Genomic DNA, 26,211 nt, shown 5'->3' on the forward strand with positions numbered 1-26,211 from the left:
AAAGCATTGAAGTGAGGAAGGAGACACGTTATCTGGACTTGAATGAGATTTTACAAGCCCCTGAACATAAATGAGTAAATGAGTTATGCTTCTGGTTTCTAGACAGCACAGAAGAGTTGAGACTTGATCTCAGGAAAAGTGAACAGTATCTAAAGGGCATTTGTCAAATTAATATATACACATACTGCTGCATCGAGTTATAAATACAAATAAGACAGCCAGATACGTAAGGAGCTTTAACAGAAAAAGTTAAAACGACACTCATCAATCCCCTCGTGCTTCCAAGCAAATAAGACCTTTCATGCAGGGAAGAGGCCCGTGTGTACCAGACGCAAAGAAGGTAAACTGGGGGCGGGGCGGGGAGCTGAAGGAAAGGAGCTGTGTCCACTTCCATTAGCTAACACACATGTTGAGCCTGGTCAAGGCAAGCACCTTGCTGAGAACAGTGCAGGAAGTGCACGCGAGCCACCCATGGCTGGAACGACTTTTGCCATTTGTGGAGTGGTAGAGGGCCATTGCAATCCTCCAAAACTATCCTGCAAGGGGAGGAGGTCTATATATATATCAGAAAGCAAATTACACCTATATCGGGCAGCAGCAATATAGGAAGATGCTGAAAGGCATCATCTCATACTGCACAGGAGGAGGCAATGGTAAACCCCTCCTGTATTCTACCAAAGAAAACCACAGGGCTCTGTGGTCACCAGGAGTTGAAACCAACTTGACGGCACACTTTACCTCTACTTACTGTGGAGACTTTATGAAAGCCTCAACTTTGGGGGGCGGGGCAATCACTAGAAGCTGTTCACATTAGAATCTACTGATTAGAAAAGCTTTATCTGGCATGTTACAATTTTAGCAACACTGCAATTCATGTTTAATATTAAAGCATATTGCTACCTGTTTCAAGCTCTTGGGAAGGCTGGGATGAAATGTAACAAACACAGTAGATCAGATTTCCTCACCTTATCTTCTTCTCTTTTCTGTATCTCTGGCTTCTTTTCTTTTCGCTTCTCCAAAGCAGGCAAAATCCTCGACTCATCAGCCAAGTTGGCTCGAAACTCGCAGAATGTTGGCCAAAATTTAAACAGAAGAGCAAAAATAGTCATCTAGAATAGGAGGAAGAAGAAAGAAGCCTCATGTTTTAACACTGTATGGAAGCAAAAGCTGCTGCAAATGATTTGGATAAACATTTCACCATCTGAATTAAGCAAATGTTGCTTTTAAAATGTATAGCTTGAAAGCATCTACTATATCATCTTACATTTTGCGCCATACCTGCACATGCTTCTCATCCGTATATGCCTACTGCTGATGAGAATGCTTCCTCAATCACAGTTTAAAAACCCTTCCTCCTTTTAAAAAACCTCCTAAATAATTGCTGGCATTAATGAAAACATTGACTGGGTTTGTTTTTCCAACATGTGATTTTATACGTGTGTACGTGTGTGTGTGTGTGTGTGTGTGTGTGTGTGTGTACAGACATATATGCAAAATTTTTGCTTTTAATCCCACTGTTGTTCAGCATCTTCCACTTACATAGGTGAACTGGCTTCTCTTTAAACTTTGGTTTTAAAAGAATGGGATAATGCCTCTGGACAAGTTCTAAAACAACATTACAGATCTGAAAGGAAATTTTTAAGCGATATAATCTTTTGCAGGGTCTGCTTTAAACTAAGGGAAGAAAAACAATTTTGAAAGCAAAGAGGATGATCTCGATTAAGTCACTATAACACCATGATCCAATAAGATGCAGACTTCTAAAGGAGGTTTTAAGTGTTGACTTTCACCCTGAAATTCTGGCAATTCTCACAGGGCAAATATAACAGATTCGGTATTTCAGTTATCTGTGCCAGTAAGACTGTGCTGACATATTGGGGCACTATGGATATGGCTCAGCTCCCTTCCCTCCACTGCTCAGCTTTGCTCTTCCCTTCTTTCCTGATTTCTTCTCTCATTCTTCCATACTTGGCCACCATCACCACCTGCTGTGCAGTTGCAAAGTGATATTTCCAGCTTGGAATGCTGGGATACAATTCTATGCAACTTCCTTGCCACCCATCTGATGTTATCTCAGGGAGCTGGGCAGAGCCATTTAACAGTTGTGCCATGTGCTCTGATCATGCATCAAGTCATAGGAACATAGGAAACTGCCTTATATCAAGTCAATCCATTGGTCTATCTAGCTCAGTGTTGTCTACACTGACTGACAGCGGCTCTCCATGGTTTAAGGCACGGTTTGTTAACCTTGGGGCCCCACATGTTGTTGGACTACAACTCCCAGAATCCCCAGCCACAAAGGTCATGTCTGGGGATTCTGGGAGTTATAGTCCAACAACATCTGGGGGCCCAAGGTTAAGAAACTCTGGTTTAAGGCAGAAGTCTTGCCCAGCCCTACCTGGATATGTCAAGGGGTGAACACAGGACATTCTGCATGCAAGGCAAATGATCTGTCCCTGAATAACGGCCCCATCTGTAAGCCCCAATCAGCTGCATAACAATCAAACTGCACACAGGTATGGGGCTGGAGCTCAGTGGCAGAACATCTACTTTGCGTGCAGAAAGGCCCAGGTTCAATTCTTGGCATTTCCAGGTAGGGCTGAGAAAATCCTGCCACATGAATCCTTGGAGAACCACTGCCAGCCAGTGTAGACAGTACTGAGCTCAATAGATCAGTGGTCTGACTCAGTATATGCTAGCTTTTTCTACAGCCAAGTTGTATCTGGTGGAGTCCATGAAACTCAGCTGGTGAGGAAATGATGGGGAAATGCCTCCTGACCCTGAACCTCTCTCCAGCAACTGTTATGTTGTAGCTTAGGTTTCCTGGACCCAAGTTATGTAACTAGTACTGTATAGCACATTGTTACTGGGAATGTGCTTGGTTTATATTGTTTGTCTTCACAATAGGGATGTGCACGGAACCTTTTGGTGTTGCATTCTAGGAGTGTCGAACCGGTTCTGTGGACTGGCGTTCGAGCCGGTTCTGAGGGCATTCAGGGGGGTTCCTTTAAGGGGCAGGGGAGACGCTGCCTACCTGCCAGCCCCCGCCCCACTGTTTTTTCCCTATTGGCACTTTCATTAAAATTGGGCGCATGGGTCTGTAGCATCCCTCCCTGCGCCCTGGTCAGCGTTGCAATGGAAGTGGCGGGAAGTGAGGGATGCTACGGTCCTGCATGTCTGCTTTTTATGAGAACACTGGTTGGGGGGGAAGCAGCAGGGTGGGGGCTGGCAGGTAAGCAGTGCCTCCTCTAACCCTTAAAAGACCCCCTGCCCTCCCAGGAGTGCACAGAACAGGTTCTGTGCTCATCCCTACTTCACAGTAGCCCTGTGAGTTCAGTTTATACAAGCCCCATTTTTAAGGAGGAGATGGAAGCAAAGCATTATATTATTTATTATTTCTTGTTTACACAGACAGGTGTTATTGGCTTATTAATGATGATGATTATTATTATTAGTAGTAGTAGTATTAACATTTCTACACTGCCCCATACAATGGCTCTGGGTGGTTTACAAGTGAAATTGGTGTGTAAGTTCATGGCTGAGATGGCATTTGGACCCAGAACTTCTGGACCCAAAGCCAGAGTTCTCTCCACTATCCAGACCAGCTCTATGAAAGCAACCTTAATTATCTGGACAATTCTTTTCTCAGTTCTGCATCTATGAGTTTTACTGTATTTTCCATTCCTGTATTGGGTCTCTGTAGCAATCTTATCTTCTTTGGAATCTGTTAGGATTCAGTTGTCTTCCAGACTATTTGTCTCTTATGATCCTGAACGTTTTATGGATTTATATTAACAACTCTGTAGAAGGTGTGGTTGGTGGCCAACCTTGGGTGGTGGTTGATGGAGTAAGGACTTAGCTAAATGCCCTTTATAAACAGAAGCATTAAAAGTAATAACTGAAGATGGTCAACAGCATAATTTTTACAAATGACCCTATTTGGTCAGGGCAGCAGAATAAGTGTAGGGGTTTTTTTGTTTTTTAAAGTGGGGTGAGAAGAGAATCTAAAATCAGATCCAATAACATCACTTATCCTTTTTTTAAAGGACAATACATTTGATAAAGTTAAGCTGCCCTTGTACTTCACTGACATTTGAAAAATCTTTGGCTGAGAGCCAGAGATCCTTTCTGCACACATATGAGATACTCTAGATTTCCTATACCAACTGTGTCGAAGGTCTCTTTGGAGGTTCCCCTGACTTTTCAGAGATGCTTTTTCTGAGGTCCAAAGAGGCTGCAATAGGAAGGAGATTCAGAAAAACTGGAGCAGAAGCTCCATGCATGGTTTGAACCTTTGCCCATATGAACTGATAAAGCTGCCTTGTATTGTGTCAGACCATTGGTCCATATATTCCAGTATTGTCTACTCTAGCAGTTACTCTCCAAGATCTCAGACAGGAGTATTTTCCATCACCTGGTATATGGTCCTTTTTAATGCGACATTCTGGAGACTGAACTTTGGACCTTTTGCATACAGAGCATGTGCTCTGTCATTTACCTATGGTCTATCCCCATGACTCTGTGGATCCTACTTTTTCATATTTACATAAGTGGTTCTTTCACACACTAGAGTTTGGGACTGCCTAACCCAAGGCTTGGATTTTATGGGTGCAATTTTCCATCCATAGTTATTCAAAGGCACAAATCTCAGCCCTCAAACCAGCATCCTGATGCTCTAACATTCAGTCCAACACCTCCCACTCAAACCCAGTATGCTCATTCTTGTACCTGTGCCTCTCTAAACACATAAGGGCCTAGCTCTCTCCTGTTCTCAATAATCTTTTGGGCTTGCTCTTCAGGTATGTCAATCTGCAGGGCTGGTGGTATGGAGGAATTAATGAAGCAGTTGATGATGGTTGTGATCTTATTCTGGATAATGGCATCATCACAATGCGAGTGGCACATGTCCTGAAAAGAGAGAAGTACAGTGTGCTGCAAATGAGTGCAAAACCGCAGTCTACATGGAGGTTTGCCATTTCAAATCTAACCTCAGAAGGAAAGATCTTTTTCCTTACCCCTTTATTACAGCCCAAATAATAATATTTTTTTAAGTATTTATCCTCTAAAGCTCTTTTTGTTATATACCATAACACTTTGTGCCTTATCTCCCATGCACCCACATATCTATCAGAAGGTAGTGAGCAGTAGAGTAAACTAGGCTGTAGGTGTGGGATTTTACCATGGAGCATCTCTGATCTTTGTATGGGGCATGCTTCTCTATGTGAACAGGGGCATATCTAGGGTAGGGCAGGCAGGGCACATGCCCCTGGCGCCACTCGAAGGGGGGTGCCATTTTTTAAAATTAATTTTTTTTAAAAAAAATTAAAAATGGCCACCAATATCAAAATGGCCACTCTGCATGCTCAAATGGCCTCTGTGAGGCCCTAGGCCATGCCAGGCCTCTCAGAGGCCATTTGAGTATGCACAACAGCCATTTTGTTTTCAGCTGCCATTTTGAAAAATATATATAAATATATTTTTAAATGGCCACCGCACATGCTCAAATGGTCCCTGCAAAGCCCTAGAGGCCATTGAGGGGAGGGTGAATCATTTCAGACCCACCCCACAGCCTTTAGGAAGCCCCCGGAGGGGCTACAGGTATTTTTAATATAATATAAGTCACTGTACACATATTCAGTTTGGCACTATGTACAGAGAATCAGGGCTTGTGAATACTGAGCTGAAGCTTATGAGCTAGGATTGTATTCATTGGCTCTTACTTTGCTTCTTGTGATAAGTGAGTTAAATGTGTCTTTCTGAAATACTACAATATATTCCAAGCAGTGACACAGTTTACTCTGCATATCCTTTAATTATTTTCAGAGTATCTGGGAAAAGGCAAATTCTCCATTTATTTTTAAAACTTATGTAATAGTGATGCTACAATGCATAGTAGAGAATTAGACATTAGTTTTCCAAGTACACCTCCACATAGTATTTGGGTGTTTCATGAGCCACAGCATACTGAAATTTGTAGTTTTCCAGCATTTTTTGGTCTGGCTATGTCCACTGCTAAATAGTTTTTGAAATATTAACAGACTGATGAGCTTGACTTGTATTTTTCAGCTGATATGATGGTAAAGTTATCTGAAAGATGGGTGTCAGATGTTTGGACAGGGGGCGCAATTTCAGTGCTTGCCCTAGGCGCTATTTTCCCTAGATACGCCTCTGTATGTGAATGTCTCTATGTACTGGCTTGGGAGTGGAGTCATGGTTTGTTTGTCTGCTCCTTACTTGTTGCCTTGAATTCCAACTGAGAGATTCTCCCTCTCTCTGCATAAGAGACTGTTCGCCTGTTCCTTGTTTTCTTAGCCTATATTTAGTTAGCAATAAATATCAAACTCTGGTTTCTCTTGCTGGCTTCTTGTTCAATTTCTTATAGAGAATAAGCAATTACTCTGCAACAGTGGGCAGGTAATAGCTACTGTCACTGACACAACCTGTGGTAGCAGGTATATTTTCTACCATGACTACTTAGCTAATTTAAAACATTACTTTAGTTATTAGGACTTGCCTAGGATGAAGGAATTCAAAGCAGCCTTCCAGAATGTAAGGATATCTCCTCTTTCTATTTGATGCATTGAACATATGTTGTGTTCAAATAATGTTCAACATCTGATGAATATAACCTCTACTAACTGGGCAGAGGCACCTTTTAGAGAATATTTAGCAGACGGAGAGCAACTGTCCCTCTTCAACCCAGCATAGCATCCCCCTTCATCTCCCTTGCATGTCTTTATAGAAAGTAAGCCCTGTTGGGACAGGAAACAATTTTCTTGTTCCCTTCACTATATAAACTGCTTTGAGAACTTTGTTGTTGAAAAGCAATATATAAATAAGTGTAATACAGCTGGACCTCGTTATCCGTGGGGGTTCCATTCTCACCAATTTCTGCAAATAATGAAACCACGGAAAACAAATAATTGAATGAATAGAAATTGGGGGGGGGGGTTAGGTGGCTGGAGGGCAGAAAAAGTCAGGGAAAGGGTGGAAAATGGCAGAAATAATTAAAATAAAGTGATGTACCATGCTCTGTGGGTCTCCATCTGTCCAGCAATTCCCCCCAAACCACCAATTTTCCATGAAAAACCACAGGGGGGGATTCTTCTTCTTTTTTTAATCAGAAGAGACACAAAATAGCTCCTTTAAGCAAAATGGCGGCTGGAAATGATCTCAAGTGTCATTTCGCCACCTCGGAACCACAAATATGTGGGTTTTAACCCTTCCGTGCCTGCAAATATTGAGGTCAGGTGTATATTATCCGACCACAGATATGTGGAACAGTGAATAGCAGTGCCACAAATAACAAGGTTTATCTGTAGAAACAGAATACATCCTTCTACTGAGTCAGACCATTAGTCAGTTTTGCTCAGTTGTCTACTGACTGGCAGAAGCTTTCTCCAATATTTCAGACAGTAGCTGACATCCTGATTAAATTATTCAAAAGTACTACACAGGAGTTTCTCTAAAGGACGACAAAATTTCAGTAGGACTTCCTCTAGTAAATTTAGTCAAGATGTCAACCAGTGATCTTCCTAGTCTTATCTGGAGATACTAAGACTTGAACTTGTTACCTCCTGCAGGCAAAGCAGATTCTCTATCACTGAGCCACAGTCCAATCCCATTTCTGCACATCAAATAGAAATTGCCCTGTTCCGGGGGCTCTCGTGCATGCACTTCAGTGCACACAAGAATCTTTGCATTATTTATACAATCCCATTGTATGTACAAAGTACTCTCTGATGTTTAAATTGATACAGCAAACCTACTTCAAGTGCTCACCAGAGCCCTGTATAATTTCAGATCCCAGCCAAGGAAACAACTGCAAATGGGGACACTTTCAGTTAGTAGAGCAACTGTCCCTATCCAATCCCAGCACAGCATCCTTCATGCTTTTGTTGCTGGTGTCTACCTTATGTTTCTTTTTAGATTGAACAGAGAACCATCTTGTTTATTTTTTGTTTATTTTTCTATGTAAACTACTATGAGAACTTTTGTTGAAAAGCAGTATTGATTTAGTTAGTTATTGTTCCATTTGTATACCACCTTTCATAATGAATCTCAAGGCAGTTTACAAAATGCAATAAAATTCCATAAAAATTACATCTGAAACCTTAAAATCAGTGAAACAGTAAAAATGGTAAAACATAAAAAAATCACCATTAAAAGACAAACAAACAGGAAAGCTGAGTGACCTGGCAGCCCCTAACGGGTCAAAGTGTGAACAAATAAAAGGGTCTTTAGTTTTTTTTAAAAAACAGCCGCAGATGTCAAAGAGCAGACATACACTGGGAGAGCATTCCGGAGCCTGGGAGAAACAACAACAGAGAAGGCCCTGTCCCATGTGCACAACCGCCTAGCCTCTCGCAATGTCAGCACATGGGGCAAAGGCCCCTCTGGCGCTCTTGTTGGGTGGGCGGAAACCCTTGGGAGAAGGCAGTCCTTCAGGTATCCAGGGCCCAAACTGTTAAGGGTATTAAGGTAATGACCTTGAATTAGACCCAGGCACGGAGGGAGGCTGGCAGCGGCCTGTGTTTGGCTGCCACCACAAGCCTCTGGCCCCGCACCCCGCATCTGATGTCAGATGCAGGGGGCCAGCTAGCCACACCCCCATGTCTGATGTCAGATGTGGGGGCATTGTCTCCCTCCCAAACAGGGCCGCAAGGCCCCGTTTGGAAGGGAGATCAGCCCCGCTGCGTTGGCAGCGAGGCCAGGAGTGGCTCTTCCTTCCTTTAAAAGGCAGGGGGAGTCACTCTGAATTGGCAGCACGGGCCAAATGGGGCTGTGTGGCCCCATTTGGGGGTGAAATAACACTCCCCACATCTGACATCAGATGTGGGGTGTGTGTCTGGGGGCATGGCCCATAGGGGCGGCAGCTCAGGTTCTTTGAACCCGTTTGCCTAATGGTGGCTCTGCCCCTGACTGGATCCGGAAACAAACTGGCAGCCAGTGCAACTCTTTCAGAATAGGTGTAATATGCTCTGAATGAGCAGTTCCAGAAAGAATCCTGGCAGCTGCATTATGCAATTGAAGTTTCAGAATATTCTTCAAGGGCAGCCCCACATGGAGCACATTGCAGTAAGCCAGCCGCAACATGACTAAGGCATGGATAACCATGGCCAAATCTGCCTTCTTGAGAAAGTATATAACTAGTAGTAGTAAGATGGATTTTGAGAACAGATTAAAGCCCTCAGATTGAATACATTTTCAAGGCTCACAAGTCCATGATGAGCTGATAAATTCTGAGGGGCATCTTTTAGCATTAAATATTTGTGGTCAGCCAGACAAGGAGTCCTTGTTAACTACTGCTGGCTGTCTCCCATTAGGAGCCACACAGTTGTCATCACAGAAGGATATATTTTTTGACAATTATATGATGCTTCTACGAGTAACATAAGGCAATTTTTCTGCACAATAGGTGAAAATTTGTTGCAGGCCTCTGTCTTCCAGCCGCATATTTTTTCAGCACTATGTGAGGAACACTCTTCATAGAGTAAAGAGAATAAACGATTCACAGCAGGTTACATTTACATGAGCCTCTACTGAAATAAGGCAATGGTAATTCAGAAGCCCATCAGCCCACTCCATACTGAACTGGGTCTCCTCAGATCCAGGGGGGCTTCAAACGCAGCACAGCATCCCTCGTGTTGTTGCTGCTGGTGTCTGTCTTACGTTTCTTTTTAGACTGTGAGGCCTTTGCGGACAGAGAAGCATTTTGTTTATTTGTGTGTGTGTGTAAACTACTTTGAGCACTTTGTTGAATAGTGGTATATAAATACTGGTGGTAGTAGTTGCAGCAGCTCAACATAAGGATGAAGAATTATGGCAATCAAAAGCCTGCAGAAGGGCCACTATGAGACAGGCCTCCTGCATCTTGTTAGAATTCTTTCCTCTAGCTGGCTACTAGCACAGCAGCTTGTCTGATATTTATTTTATTTTTTAATTTATTTTTACATTTCTATCCTGCTCTTCCTCCAAGGAGCCCAGAGCAGTGCACATGGTTATGTTTATCCCCACAACAACTTTGTGAGGTAGGGTTCGGCTGAGAGAGAAGAGACTGGCCCAAACACCCAGTGAGTTTCATGGCTGAACGTGGATTTGAACTTGGGTCTCCCCAGTCCTAGTCCAACATTCTGACCACTACACCACACTGGCTCATTTGAATCATATAAATTTGGCAGTCCTAAGATGCTGCTTTTGGATCTCCGAGCCCAAGGCAGAGGCCCCTTAATTTTCTTTTCCATTTAGTCTGGTGAGTTCTCACCCTGACAGATCCCAAAAGGTCACCCCAGGTTTTCCTCTTCCTCAGGGACACCAAAGGACCACTGTTTTCTAGATGTGCTACAGTCTGTGGGCCAAAGTACATGTGATGTTTAAAGCACCATTAGCCCCCGACTGGGCTTAGGCTTTTGTTAGTGAACCACAGCCAAATTGTCCCCTCTCAGCACAGGACTGCAGCAGGGGGGGGGCGTAAGGGGGCTTTAACCCTGCCCCCTGCCACAGCCTCAATCCAGCTGCTGTTGGCTGAAGAACTACTAAGCACATCTGGGTTAATGATACTTAAAATGTTGCATGTCATATTATTGTAATTACTGTATTGTTTCCATTCCCTGATAGGGTTGTACCTTATATTTCTGTACTTCCTGCCAGAAGAGCACTCCGTTCTCCAGTAAATCTCCTTTCAGGGCCACATAACGTTGAAACTGAAAGGCCGTGATTGGATTCGACAGGGCTTTGCGGAAAGTAATTATTTCCCTAGATGAAGAAACCCATTTATTGTCCACGTGCTGTCAAAAAGAGAGGGGAGAAAAAACACACTGGGTAAACTCCATTTCAAAAAGCAATAACAAAGGCCTTCGTTAGGGCAAGCTGTCTGATGCTTATCTTTGCGCTGACCCCAACTTTCAGTAGTTTATTACCTGGACACAACAGGACTTGGCAACCATTTTCTCTCTCCCACTCTTCTGTTTGATTTGGGCAACATTTCTTTGGAAGGGCAAAGGGGGAAAGGAAATGACTAACAATGATTTAGAACATATGACTCCTTGCTGTAAGTATGGAAACAGCCACTGCTGTTGATAATGGCAAAAGACTTCTTGGGAGTGGGGGAGGAACAGAAGGAGAAGAAGAAGATCTGTTTGAGATCTTGTAGAAACAAACAACAGAGGAAGGAACAGGCAAACCACACAGCCTACTAGTCTAAAACTCCCTTTGACAGCAATCTTGCTAACAAAAGCCGCTTTGAAATCCATTGCCATGACCGTCGACAGAAGCCGAAAGCTTGTTATTTCTGGAACAAAGTTGTACCAATCATAAAATGTGATTTAATGTCATCAAGACATTTAAAGGATCTTCACACTTGGAAAACAGGAGCATAGAAAGCAGGTGTGAATGAGCAGAATGCTCTAAAAGGAAACTAGAAGAAACTGAGGGAATGCTTAAGGATGAAAAAGATGAATGTTACTGCAAAACCTAAAAGCCCCATCCAATGAATCACCTTTGGATGCTGCATTACAAAAAGGTAGTTTGCACTGTGAAAGTTACAGCTGCACCCTAACCTTTGAAAGTGAAACTCTCACAGAGACTGAACACATTCAGTTTTCCTTGACCCCCGTCAGCAGCCTTACAAGGCATCTTTAAGCTAGGAACTTGCAATGGGGAGTTAAAGGCAAATCCTCTTTCATCACACAGAAACATGTTTTATTTTAACAAACATTTATGTTACAAAATTGAATTGGTCCATAGAAAGTCACCAAAACTTGGTTTGTTTCACCATATTATGATTTTCCCCCAAGTCCCATCCCTTCTCTTTACCTGCCATGATCTAGGCTTGCCTCTCTTTATGCAAGAGCCCCATGAGAGTGGGGCTACTGTAACAAACCAAGATTAAATCAGGACTGTGGGTTCAGACATCATGCAAGGCCATGGTGAGGACAAACCAACCAACTTCAAACCTTGTTGAATTTCTACCTATCATGCTTCTGTTGGAAACTATTACATTTATAGATGTCACGTCACAGCTAAAAACACAGGAATCCACTCAGAGCAAAAAGAGGTGGCAATCCTAAACTGTGCATATATGTCCTGTGAGTAGGGTGGGGCATAGTTTTGGGAGGATTGAGGGTGCAGGAAAAATGCAGCAGGGCAGGGAAGGGGGCTGCTGGACAGACAACTGAGGGGCAGGCAGCAGCTTAACCATGAGCAAGACTGTGCCCATAGTGGAACAATCAACCCCACCCTTCTTCATACCTGGGACCAGTGGGAGACAATCAGCTGAGCCTCTTCCCCTGACCTGCATTAGGGCAGCTTGGGCAGCCTGCAGGGTAGGAGAAAGGAGTGGATGTGGGCTACCTGCTAAAGAAAGAAATCACTTGCTGACTGAAGGAGAAGGGGGACAGGCTCATCAGAAGCAGGGAGGCAGAAGACTGTCCTGGTGAAATGGGCTGAGCAACTGGAAAGACTGGGAATCCTGGGTAAGAAGCCCAGATTCCAGCATGGCCTGGGCAGAGTGAAGTTAATTGTGCTTGTCCTGTACTTCGTAACCAGGAATAAAAACCTGTTGGTCAGTTAAAGAGAGCAGTGGTGTTGTCTATAGAACCCAACATGCATCTCCAAGGCCTGTGGACCTGCCCCTGTGTGGGAAGTACACCCCAGTGGGGGCATATAACCTGTGAGAGCGAGAGGAGATGCATGTGCATTTGGGAATGCAGACCACTGGCTGCAAGAAACCCATTCTTCTCAACTCAGAGGAAGCAGAAAGATCTGTTGTTGATTGGATGGTTCTTGCTCAGAGCACACTGAATCTTGGCCTACCTCTGAAGCAGAACGAGGTAGTATGGCATGCACCCCTTCAGACTGCAGGTGCGGGGAGGTGGGGTCACATGTATAGATCTTCCCAAATAGAAAACCAGCTTAGTGGACAAATTGCTGAGAGAATGTTGCTTCCTAATGTGCTAGTTTTCTCTTTATGGAGAGTTTATTTATTTAACATATCTATATACCACCCAAAACCTGCGTCTCTGGGTCTCTTCCACCTGCAATATGAATTACAGTCCTTTCTACTACCCCAGAACTCTTCCATTGCGTTGAAACTCATTCTGAGAAGTATGTAGACCAGACCTCACTTTGCCTCAAACCAAGATTGTTCCTTTCTTTTTCTTCCTTCTTCTTCTTCTTCTTCCCCCCTTTCTGTCTCCTTGCCCAGTGCCCCGTGAAACTTTCCTCTGCACCTTGTTGCCTCTTCTCTTCCAGTTCTTCCCTGTCTTGTGCCAACCCTTGCCTGTATGCCCTGCTGTTCCTACACCTGATCCTGACAATATATACTTCTCTCTTCCTGATCTAGTGGATAACTCTCAGCCGGCTCCTAGCATTGGCAAACTAGCAATATGGAGACCAGACCAAAAAAGAAGTCCCCCACCCTTTGCGTAAATGTATACAGCATGTGTTAAAGAGATTGCTGCTCTTTGCAGGGGGCGGGAGAGGCAAAAACAAAAAACAAAAAACCACCTCTCCTGAGATCTCATGCTCTGAGATGTCATGTTACAGTGTTTTAAGATGTTTAACAATTGATATGATCTTCACATTAGAACGCAGTTCTAAATGAAACAGATACTGTGAGATACAATTAATCCTGCCGACTTTGCTGCATACTTCAGATTCTTCTTTAGTGACTGCATTTAATCATTCTCATAATAAATTATCTTCCAGATGCTGGGGTGAACAGCTTGTCCCAGGGAGTTTACTGCATGCAAAGTACAGATAAGTATGCATTAAGGTTACTGCATAATCCCTACCTCTACAGCCCTGGTGAGCAATTACATTTCAGAAATATCTGGGGGAAATATGACAGCAGTGGTGGTGGGGTCCAGAACTCTGCTTGGTTACATGTGAGCTCTCTGTTACGTTGCTACTTGGATGGTAATATATAAAACATGAGATGGTGGTCTAGATCCACCCCTGTGTCAAATGGTGCAGGACTGGAGCAAAGTACTTGCAGAACTGCCATTGCTCAGCAATTAACCCTCTGGCCTACCCAAAAAATGATGTGCAGCTCCTCAGAACTTGTTTACATGATCATTTCTTCCAAGGGCTGTTTCCCATATTAAAAATCAACAACATAGGGATCCTTCAGCCATTATACTAGTGATGGGGAAAGTATTTCTTTCTCATTATGCAGTGTTACTTTTGTATTTGCTATTTATCTATATCTAGGCATATTGTTTTTATTGTATCTTTTTATAAAATTCTACAATTCAGTATATAATTGTTAGTTGTATTTCTTGTATTTTTCTCTTTAACTATACACTTCATCCTGCTTTTAAAAAATGTGTTCCATAGGGTTCACGTTAAAAAGAAGGTCATTTCCAAGTCTCTAAATATGGTCTTATAAAGGCACCATACATGTAATTTTTATGTATTACAGTAATCCCACCTTTGTTCTATTACCAAATTCAAAATAGGATACAAAGGATTTTTATATTATTTATTTTATATTATTTATGCAGAACTTCCATATGGTCTTTGTGATTGTTCCTGCGGAAGCAAAGCTAGGTGGTAAGTGAATCAGTAAGCCTGAAGCCAGGGCAGTCCAAGGCCTTTTGCTGACTGAGGCAAAGGACAATATGGAGCCCTCAGAGCTCCATTCTGTCACCAATGCTTTTTAACATCTACATGAAACCTCTGGGTGAGGTCATCAGGGGATTTGGTGCTGGGTGTTATCAATATAATGATGACACCCAAATCTATTTCTCCTTGTCATCAATATCAGGAAATGGTATTAGCCCCTTAAATGCCTGCCTACAGGCAGTAATGGGCTGGATGAGGGATAATAAACGGAAGCTGAATCCAAGCAAGACAGGTGCTCATTGTTGGGGGTCATAATATGCAAGGCGGGATAGAGCCTCCTGTTCTGGTCGAGGTTACACTCCCCCAGAAAGAACAGGTTTGTAACTTGGGAGTATTCTTGGACCTGGGTCTCACCCTAGTGCCTCAGGTTGAGGCTGTGGCCGGGAGCGCTTTTTACCAGCTGTGATTGATTTGACAACTCTGTCCAGTTTGTCTGTTTTTAAGTCATTGAGGAAAATGACTTAAAAACAGTGGTACACCAGCTGGCAATCTCCAGGTTGGACTACTGCAATGCATTCTATGTATGGCTGCCTTTGTACCTAGTTCAGAAACTTCAGTTAGTTCAAAATGCGGCAGCCAGACTGGTCTCTGGAGTATCCCAGAGAGACCACATTATGCCTGTTATGAAACAGTTGCACTAGCTGCTGGTATTAAACAGTTGCACGGGCAAGGTACAAAGTGCTGGTTATTACCTTTAAAGCCCTGAATGGCTTAGGTCCGGGTTACGTGAGAGAGCGCCTTTTTCTACAAGATCCCTACCACTCATTAAGATCACCAGGAGGGGTCCGACTTTGGGTGCCATCAGTTCATCTGGTGGTGACCTGGGATTGGGCCTTCTCAGTTGTCACCCCTGGGTTGTGGAATATGCTCCCCATGGATATACGAGGATTATCTTGGAGGCCTTCAAGGAGAGCCTTAAGGACCCATCTTTTTAGCCTGGATATTAATACCTAATTTTAATTTTAATCTGATTTAAATGTTTTTTTATTTTGTTTTATTATGTGTTTTTATGTTAATGTAAACCACCCTGAACTACTTTAGGAAGGGCAGTATATAAATTGAATGAATGAATAAATGAATGAATGAAATGACCCCACTCCCCATTTGCAGGCCACGTCTCAGTCTACATTGTTGAGGCGCAGCAGTGACAAGCAAGCACTCTCAGACTATGCCACCTAGCTAAGCAGTGGTGGCAGGGGCATTCCTAGCACATGGGGGTTTCTGCCCATCCAACAAGGTTGTCAGAGGGGCCTTTGGTCTGTGTGTCAACACTGAGAGAGGCTAAATGGCCATGTACGTGAGACAGGGCCTTCTCTGTTGTTGCCCCCAGGCTCTGGAATGCTCTCCCAGTGAACTCTTTGACATCTGTGGCTGCTTTAAAAAAATAAGACCTTTATATTTTTTAAGACCTTTACCTCTTAGGGTCTCTCAGCTCTCCTGCTTCTGTTTGTCTTTTTCATGGTTGGGTTTCTTTTTGTATTTGGGGTGTTTTTTTTTACTGTTTAAATGATTTTAAGGTTTTAAATGTGATTTTTATGGAGTTTTATTGTATTTTAACTTTTGTGAACCTCCTTGGGATGCCTTGTGATTAGGTGGTATAAAAACTGAACAATAAATTGAACAATCAAAAAGAGGGAAGAAGAGGTGCACCCCAGTGAGACAAGGAACAGCATACACCAGTGTGGTGAGGACGGGCAGGGACAGAGAGGTCGAGAGGGTGGTGCCCATGGGGGTGGGGGGCACTTGCTATTCCCTGCACCCTTCCTTCCATCCATGCCTGAGACAACCCCTACCTGGAGTACAAATATGTGACTTTGCTTCCCTTATAAACACAAAGTAATCTTATGTAGGTATAATTAAGACTTTATTCAGAAACAATTCCATTTCCTTCGTCTCCTTTCCCATCCTTTTCTTTCTGACTCCACCCCCCCACAGTCTCTACAGGATCCCTACTGGGACAAACTTCTAAATAACAAAACACAAAAGATCACTAGACAGAATACAACAGCACCTTCTATTTTTGTAACATATTTGCTTCACATGGGCACCAAACCATATCTTGTAACTTTTCAGGATATCTTGAAATGTAAAAGCCCATCCTTGAGAGCAGGGTTGGTGAGTGGGGATTAGGACAGAGTAAGGAACCCAGTCAAGGATAAGATGATTCATTTAAAATACAAGAAGCTTTGAATCATGGTACCACTATAGCCTCACTACAATCTGAAGCCTATTAGAGTATAACATGGAATACTCAAAGATTGACACATCAGGAGATCCTGGATTCTGGGAACCATTAATCACTCAGCATGGAGATGGTATTAATGCTCCCCTCCTTACCTTCCTTTTTCTTCTCCTTTTCCTATATTCTGCTTTCCATATTGCCTTTTCTACCTTTTCTTTCCTACTACTCTCTCCCCAAAACACCTGTTATATTGTAGTGTTTTCTGTAAATATATAGGTGTCTATTTTTGATAACGTTATTTAACTTTGCCCATCTCCTCCTCAATCATTGGAGCATGTACCTATGAAGGTGCAGATGTCACCTGCTCTGCTGTTCTAAACTAACTGGAAGTAAAAGAAGTTGCCTTCATCCAGAGAAAGTACTGAATTGCATGGGGTTTTGTGCAACAATCTCTGATTTGAGCACTGCCACTCATACTTACCCTGCTAACCCCCCAGGACAGGCCATGATCAGCACATGGGGGAACCCATAAGCTCATGGGTCTCCGCTAGGGCTATATGTGTACCCTGGATAAGAAGATTTGGCCTTTCCCCGCCAAGATAGAAAAATTCTACTCCAAAACCAGCTTAAATTAGTGGACTTGTATAAATTACACAAATTTATTATGCCTATATTTGCTTCTGTTTCTGGCAGCCACTGAGAAGGGCAATGAGCTAGGTCACTGGAAACCCTACTGTACCCATTTCTTGACACATTCACCAGGGGTCCACCTAAATACTTTCAAGTCTACTGCAGCCATAAAGTCTAGAAACAAGATTTAAACGAACAAGTGGAGATTCTCAAAATGCTAGTTTCTGTATCCAGTCACAAATTCCGCACTTTTTTCTGCATTTGTACAAAATACACACAGCCCCGTTTCCATGTCCAATTCAGAAAAAGCAGTACTGTATTGCATTAAATCCATTTCACTAACTATCTGATTGTGCAACTTGTAGGGTTAAGTATGTAATAACTTCTGCACTTGTTCAACACCAACCAAAGTCTCTCTTTGAACCCAAATGTTTGTGGGTGAGTTACATGGTTTAGAGGTGTGTGACCCCAGGATGCAACCAATGGAAAGTGATAACAAACACTTCTTGCCTTCCATAATTCTTTTTTCTTGTCTTGCTTCTGGATTAAGATATCTTCTGCTGCATCTTGTAGGTAAGGCTGAATTCAAAAAAGGGGTGGAATGGTTATTGTTAATGTACACATTAATACTGTTTTTGGTGTTAATTATTCTCATGTACATTGATGGAAAATGTGTACTCTGGCTCATATGTGTTGTACAAAATTGTTTGTACTGATTATAATGTCCACCAACGTTAAGGAAACAGTTGATCTGGGTGGCCAGATTTGCTTGAACTGGTCGTCTTCAAGTAAGAAGGGAGCATTAAAAAAACAACACCACACATTGGCTTGCTTCCTAAAAAATCTGACTCTGGCCACTTTCAGAATGGACCACAGGCTGACAAAGCACAGCTGTCCACATGTCTACAGATGCTTGTACCTTGCTGAAAGTGATTGTTTTTCCTAGCCAAGAAACTAAAAAAAAAAAAAAAAAATTAAGCACACAAAAGAAAATCTGAAACAAATATTGGAAAAACAGAAAAACAAAACTAGGATCCACATGTTTCCTTCTCTGGCAGTTTGTGAACAGCCCTTTCTCCTGGCTCTGGTGTCATAAAAACCAATGAAGTGTAGACTCTGCAAACTCACCAGTTTTTCCTCTGTGATGTGGCACCAGGCTCAAAGCTTTTCCCACCCAGTAGACTCATTGTGCAATATAGCAAATCGTAATTCTTTCATATAGTCAGTCAAAGGCCTGGCTGATAGCCAGTCACTGCTTCTGCCTACTTAACTAATGTGCAGAAGAAGGGATTGGATCCTTTTTTGATGAAACCGGCAGCCCCAGATGGGAGGGTGAGAAGCAGACACAGCAGAGTGTCAGGCAGCCAGGTCCTTTTCTTTGGGCTCATTTTCCTCTGCACTACTCAGCAACTTGCAGCTTCCATATGGGGCTGGATTGCATTTGTGTGCGCCTGTGAGGGAAGGATTGTATATAGAGGGTGGAATTCTACAGCAAAAGATCAAGCTTCCTGCGTGTGTCCCCTCCCAAAGCACTCTAGAAAGCTTGCCAGATGTACAGCCAGACACCAACTGCCTCTTATGTCTTCAGTGACTAACAGCAATACCAGCTTTAGGGAGTGAATTAGAAAAAAGTGGCATATAGAGTCACCATCACTTCGTGAGTTTTAAGCTAACTGACCATACTGTTTTGGGCATGCCTTGTCCCAAAAGCAAACCACAAGCTGCCACAAACAAACAATAATGCCATGATGGCCATTGCTAAACATTACCTTTGATTTTTTCCGCAGACTTGGTTCTTCACTGGTCATAAATTGTGGCAGCCACTTTTTCTCTAGTCTCATCTGGATAGACTTTTGAATCTCTAGGAGGATCAGGGGAGGAACTCGTTCGTGAAGGATCTGTCCCCAGCCTCCAGCTAATTTCATTATCTAAAGAATGCAAATACATCAGTGGACTGTTGAAACAAGGTTGGGGGGGGGACGGGACGGGACGGGACGTTATGTATAGACAAAATGCTTCTGAGTGTCTGGCCCATGCATAATTTCTTGGAAAATGAAGCCAGCTTCTCAGATTACCATGCAAGGTACTGTTTCTAGAAAGTATTTATTCTGTCACGTAATAGTTCACACACTGGTCATAGCTAATGACCAGAAGAAATACAATAGAAAAACAGTTTTGCGGGCAACATTTCACTTTCAAAAGGTTTTACACCAACGCTTTGCATATCAGAAAATACTCAGAAGTTGTCCTGGGTTCTTTATGAGTTTTAAATGTTTTATTGCTGCTGTTACATTTATCTCCCATCTTTCTTCAACAGAACTCCGAGTGATGTACATAGAATTCCCAGGCAGTCCCTGGTGCAGTCACTGAGCAGACCCAGACCTGCTTAGCTTCAGCAAGGCTGCTACACCTGTGGGAATAGGCGACTGCTCAGTCGTACAGCACATGCTTTGCATGCAGAAGGTCCCAGGTTCAATCACTGGCATCTCCAAGAAAGGCGGGGAAAGACCTTTCTGAATCTGTGGAGAGCCACTGCCAGTCAGTTGAGGCAATGCTGAGCTAGAACATAGGAGAACATAGGATGCTGCCATATACTGAGTCAGACCATAGGTCCATCTAGCTCAGTATTGTCTTCACAGACTGGTAGCGACTTCTCCCAGGTTTCAGGCTAGAATCTCTCTTGGCTTTGTCTTGGAGATGCTGCCAGGGAGGGAGCTTGGAACCTTCTGCTCTTTGCAGAGTGGCTCCATCTGCTGAGGGGAATATCTTCCAGTGCTCACACTTCTAGTCTCCCATTCATTTGCAAGATGGACCAATGGTTTTGATTCAGCAGAAGACAGTTTCATGGGCCTTCAGATCTGAGTGTTTATTATTTTGTTTTTTACACTGATTGTAGTTCTAAGTTATGAGATGTAAATGACTTGTTGGTCATTTCATACAATATTTTGTCTGCCCACCCCCCAGCAGAACATAGGAAGCTGCCTTCTACGAAGCTCAGTCCATCTAGCTCAGTATTATATACCCAGACTGGCAGCGGCTTCTCCGAGGCTATAGGCAGGAGTCTCTCCCATCCCTGTCTGCAGATGCCAGGTAGGGAACTTGGAACCTTCTGCTTGCAAGTATGCAGATGTTCTTCCCATAGTGGCCCCATCACCTAAAGGAAATATCTTACAGTGCTCACTCATGTAGTCCCCCAGTCAAATGCAAACCAAGGTGTACCCTGCTTAGCAAAGGAGATAATTCATGCTTGCTACCACAAGACCAGCTCTCCTCTCCATAGTTCCTTTGATGTCAAAGTCATCAGACACACCCCATAAAGCACAATTTCCTCATTCAGTTTGGATGTGGTAATGTCATCCCAAGATTATTTCACCAAATCAATTTCACCTTGTGGGTATTTCTTACCGTGAAATTTATTTATTTACATACCCTTCTTCGTCCTAAGACCCCCAGGGCAGTTAACAACAATTCAATTAAAAACATAAACAAATACAACTAAACGTTTAAAAAGAGCAAAGGGCAGCTCATTGGCCAAAAACCTGGATAGAAAGAGCAGTCTTCACTTTCCTCCTAAAGGATGGAAGAGGGGAAGTCATGTGAACCTCAGCTGAGAGCACGTTCCACAGCCTGGGGGCCACAGCTGAGAAGGCCCTGCCCCCTCCCATACGTTTCCACATAGCAGCTGCTGCTATCAACCACGTCAGAAGCAAAACTTGAAAACTAACCACCTCCAGTAGTGTAGTGCTGCAGGGATGGGCAGGGACACAATCCCGGTAATTTTTCCCCTCCAGGGTCTCAGCAGGGATGCAAAGCCTTTGGCTTTCGACACAGAAATAATCTGCTGCTCTTGCTATTTAAACAATTTATTACCATTCTTCCTGTCTTAGGAACATAGGAAGTTGCCTTATACTGAGTCAGACCACTGATTTATCTAGCTCAGTATTGTCTCTGACTGGCAGCGGTTCTCCCTAGTTTCAGGCAGGAGTCTTTCCCAGCCCTTCCTGGAGATGCTGCCAGAGATTGAACCTCGGACCATCAGCATGCAAGTCCTATGGTGGACTAGTGTCAGGATATCCGAAAATGAATGACAAGGAATGCCCACTGAAATGCACTTGTTCCTTCCAAATGGCCATGGAAATTCCATGCATTTCTATAGCCATTTGGAAGGGACCAGTGCATTTCTGTGGGCATTCCCTGTCATTCATTCTTGTACATTCCCTAGAGTCTACATGATCCTTGACTTCTTGTAACAGAACATTATTGCATTTGTTTAAGTGAAGAGTGTGGCCATTGGGATGGCCATGGTCATGGGGGTGTGGCTGTCAAGGTGGGTGTGGCAACGGGGGCTGTCATGGAGAACGCCTGTACATCTGAATTTGCAACTATATCACTAATGACCTCCCTGGGACTGTAATATCAGCAATCACCAGATGGGGCCAGCTTCATGGCAGGGGGAGTTTTAGGGGCACAACCAATCCTCCCAACTTGCCAAAAGTAGAATGTTGTTTTCACTGTAGAAAAACAAATCTTTGTCTGAATACTGCAACTAACAGAGCTGTTTAGCAAATCAGAAAAAGTTACAGAAGTTTCATTTTATGAGAAATTCAGATGATTGGGTAGACAGCCATCTCTGCCATGAGGGAACCTGTTTCACATCAATTTATCAGCCAAGAAGCCCTTGAATGCCTGTCATGGAGCCCCTGTGCATTGCAAAGAATGTCCACAACACATTTTAGTTACCTATTCAGTTCATAGCAAAGGTGTCCACAGGACTTTTTCCAGGGAGGGAACAAAGCCAGCAATCCAATACCCCACTCCCTGGGAGTATGTCCCACTGAATTCAATGAGAACTGGCTCAATGTGGGGGGGCTTCCCCCTCTTGTCCCCCCTCCAGACACCCATGGGGGATATTAGACATACTCCAGACACCCATGGGGGATACTAAGATATTAGGGATGCTAACACATTGAGCTTCACTGTTGCCCTGTGTAAACTAGAGCTTGACAAATCCCAGATGTGAGGAAGTCATGGTGCTTAGAAATTTAATGGTGGTGCCTAGACTAGAATATACAAAAACAATGAATGTTTATAAATCAATATTTTTGAATATTTAATATTTATGAATATTTATGAATATTTATGAATATTTATGAATATTTATATTTATGACTATTTATAAATCAATCTTTGGGAACAAAAGTTCCCAAAACAGTTTACATAGATATAAATAAATAAATACAACTCAGAGGTTGAATTATTTAATAAAATATTTGTCCCAAGCAGCTCTGTTTCTGTTCTAAGGGTGGGTTCAGCCACCTGTAAGTACTTATCTAATAGGGAGAAGAGGAACCAGAGGTCACGGGGAGCATACGCTCCTGTAAGTTATGTCATTTGAACCCACTAAAAACCAGTTACCAAGATTTACCACCTGACATTTTACGGCAATTCTCTGCCCAACTTCCAGATCTTACAGAAGTTGGTAAAATGTCGGGTGGCAAATCTTGTTAACTGGATTTGGGCAGGTTCAGACAATCTGCCCAATGTGCATCCCATGACCACCCTCTCCTCCCTCATTGGTAAATACTTACAGGCAGTTGTTTAAACTCATCCTCTGTATGCTACTCGTAAAGGGGACAAAAGAAAAGCCCATTTGCCCCCCTACCCCCTACAATGTCTGTCACTAAATCTGGTAATATTGTCAAGTGTCCATTGCCTGGCTTCTAAATATTTGGCCTGGCTCCTAGGTCTGAAGACAATTTGTCAAGCCCTGGTATCAAGACATCCAACATTCCCCTGCAACTGTGAAATTCTAGGGGAATATCAGTTGTAGCGGGCAAGCTGTCTTTCTGGGAAGCCTATCCACCATTACAGATCTTATTATGAATCACTGATAAGCTTCTGATAAAACCCCAGGGTTCCTTGCAGTTTAAAAAACACTGGTTTAAAGGAAAACCTTTTTGTGTTGATGAACACAGATGAAAGCATTTGTTAGGATACCACATCATTAGACATACATTCCTCCTTTCTGGCAGATGGTCAATTGCATTGGAAAACTCTGTGCGATTTGCCTCACCCACACAGTTGTGTCATTCATATGCAGCCCCAGCTGTGCTGGCAATGACAACCCATGACCTCTGTGCATCTGAGGCAGGGCATCTAATGCCACTCTTCTCACATGTGCACTGGATTCCCCCTCCCCACTTTCCTTTTTCCAATAGCCACTGCTTGATTTTCTGAGCACACACACACACACTTGCCTCCACCTCCTCCCTCTTGTGCTGCCGGGCAGATTACAAAAAGAAGGAGGACATTGAAGAAAAAATGAGGGAAAGACAGCAGAGTACTGGAGATGCTCTATATATCTGGCGCACTGCTTCAGGCGCACAGAATTCCTGGGCTGCTATTGCCATGAATACACCACTTTTCAAAAAATAAAAATAAAAAATTATATTTATATACCACTTTATATACCACTTTTATATACCACTTTTCAAAAAAAAATTTATATACCACTTTTCAAAAAAAAAAAAAAAAGTTCCCAAAGTGGTTTATATAGATATTAGATAGATAGATAGATAGATAGATAGATAGATAGATAGATAGATAGATAGATATGGCTTCCTTTCCCCAAAGGTCTCACAATCTAAAAAAGAAACATAAGAGAGACACCATTGCCGTTCTTTGTGAGAATTTTTTAAAGTAGCCAGTTACCTGGTCTTGTTCCTCTTTTGTCGCTGGGCTGTCAGGTCCAAAGAAGTATTTCTTATTTAGATATTTATTTTTAATCTCCTTCAGTTTTTCTTCTCTTTGTTCTTTATCTTTGTGGAGCATCCTCCTAAACTGCTCAATGTCTATCCAGCACAAGAGGTCCATGCTACAAAAAAAGCCAAAGAGTATTTTCCCCAGTGCAATTTTCTTCCGCATAGTAATGAATTATTACTTTAACCCAAACAGCCATTATTCTAAGCAGCCATTATCTCTCTGGCAGAGAGCCAGTGTGTGCAGCAAGCAGTTCCCCACACAGACTGGGCAATTCTGACCACACCTTCATCACAGTAACCTTGAAGAAAGGTTAACAACAATGTGGCAAAAAGATCCTGATCTGCATGATAAGCCACTGCCCATTAATGGCTCACCACATATGATAGAAATGGGCACTATGTGGAGCGATTTAAAATGCTCTCTACAGCTGCAATGAGTGCAACTTATGGTCATCGCTGTCTATATGCCAACTTTAAAAGCTGAAGCCAATCTTTCATCTGGGGCTGAGAAACATGGCAGCAATAGAAACTCCTTTATGAAGCCTTTGGACCAGTCTCTTGGCTACCACTTCCACCACCCTATCTGAATTTAGACTATAAGGGGAGCTTGCTGTTGGTTTATGTTTCTCTGGAAAGCACCATCTACACTGGTGTTACTACTCGAACAGCAGTTCTGTTGGCAGGCACTGCCAGGGACTGGCCCAGTAGCACAAGTACTTGAAAGGAAAGGGTGATACTCATCTTTCAGTAAAAAGTAGCCAAGGGAAACAGATGCAGCACATGGCCCAAAAGGGGCTCCCTTGCAATGCTGCACAGGATGCTGTGGCATGGCTCTTCTACTGGATGAGTTTAGGGAATCAGACAGGTCTTCCAGAACTTTTGTGAAAAGCAGGGCAGGGAGTTAAGGCATGTTGTACTGAGTGCTGAAGCTGCTTGGAACCACAACATGTCTTGGGCCAGTCCTGGGCATACCTCCTTTATTTTCTATGTTGGTATTGGCTGAATCAAAGAGAAAGTACATCTGCAGATATGAATACCACATGCCTCTTCCATTGGACTGGTGGAGGTTAGGGCTTGGTGAGCAGATCAGGAACGAGAGAGGAGGGTGCTCCACATGTGCACTAGAGCAGTAAGAGAGCTGTGGAATGGAGCACATGTGTGTGTCTGTCTTACCGTGGCTTCCACCCAACACCACCCACTCTTGCATACTTCCTGAGACCCACTAGCCATACAGAGCCCAAAGAAACCAACAGACCCATTCTTTCTTGGCGAAAAAGAAATTACCATTTCAGGCATACATCTAGTTCTGAAGAGCAGCGGGGGAGAAAGGTATATGATGTGATAAGATACTAGTAATACAGGCTTCGCTGAAGGAAACATGCTTTTGTAACAAGACCCGCTGCAGAATAGGACAAATACCTTGCAGAGTTTTGTTCAAGAAATAATCGGAACTCCTCCAAATTTAGTTTGTTGCGTATTAAGTCGTTAAGGTTGTATGACGTAAGTTCTTCAAGGACTTGACTTGGGTGCTCTGCAGCTTTAGTTGAATCACGACGCCTTGAGACCTCGCCGTCAACAGCCAAATCCTAATGAAAAAATTGTGCAAGCCTGTCCAGATAATCTAATAACCCTTTTTCTAATCCCTGATTATTGCTTTGTCCTTTCTTATAGATTGCTCACACTTTCAAGCTTTCATGGGACTCTCTTTTAGAATCCAAATAAAGTACCAAGATCTGATACCCACCAAGAATTATTGATGCACAACCTCCAGTCACTACAAGATGCTGTTGTGTGGGAGTCAACCATGATGAAGAGAGAGAAATGTGCTGAAATCATAGTTTTTTGATCCCTGAAATGAGTCATAGAATGACTACCAAAAAAAAGTCTTAAGATTTATTCCCCATCTTTGAAAAGAAAAGGAAAAAGGCGGCCAAATCCATTCCTTGTCTATACCATCATCACTTTGGATCAACACTATGAAAATTAATGGCATTTCTAGAGGCATGTACCCTC

General features: G+C 43.0%; 1 protein-coding gene across 2 annotated transcripts in view; it reads right to left on the reverse strand.

Annotated features, from left to right (window-relative positions):
* The window catches only part of RGS22 (regulator of G protein signaling 22), a 128,649-nt gene that overhangs the window by 20,381 nt on the left and 82,057 nt on the right, over positions 1–26,211 (reverse strand). For both annotated transcript variants that reach the window (XM_053250539.1, XM_053250540.1), the window contains exons 18-24: positions 25,618–25,784; positions 24,149–24,311; positions 19,207–19,365; positions 17,948–18,016; positions 10,626–10,787; positions 4,729–4,908; positions 966–1,109 (exon numbers count right to left, since the gene is read on the reverse strand). In XM_053250539.1, coding sequence (XP_053106514.1) covers positions 966–1,109; positions 4,729–4,908; positions 10,626–10,787; positions 17,948–18,016; positions 19,207–19,365; positions 24,149–24,311; positions 25,618–25,784 — 1,044 coding nt within the window. The remainder of the gene's footprint in view (positions 1–965; positions 1,110–4,728; positions 4,909–10,625; positions 10,788–17,947; positions 18,017–19,206; positions 19,366–24,148; positions 24,312–25,617; positions 25,785–26,211) is intronic.

Source organism: Hemicordylus capensis, chromosome 4 (genome assembly GCF_027244095.1).
Source record: "Hemicordylus capensis ecotype Gifberg chromosome 4, rHemCap1.1.pri, whole genome shotgun sequence".
Taxonomy (NCBI): Eukaryota; Metazoa; Chordata; class Lepidosauria; order Squamata; family Cordylidae; genus Hemicordylus; species Hemicordylus capensis.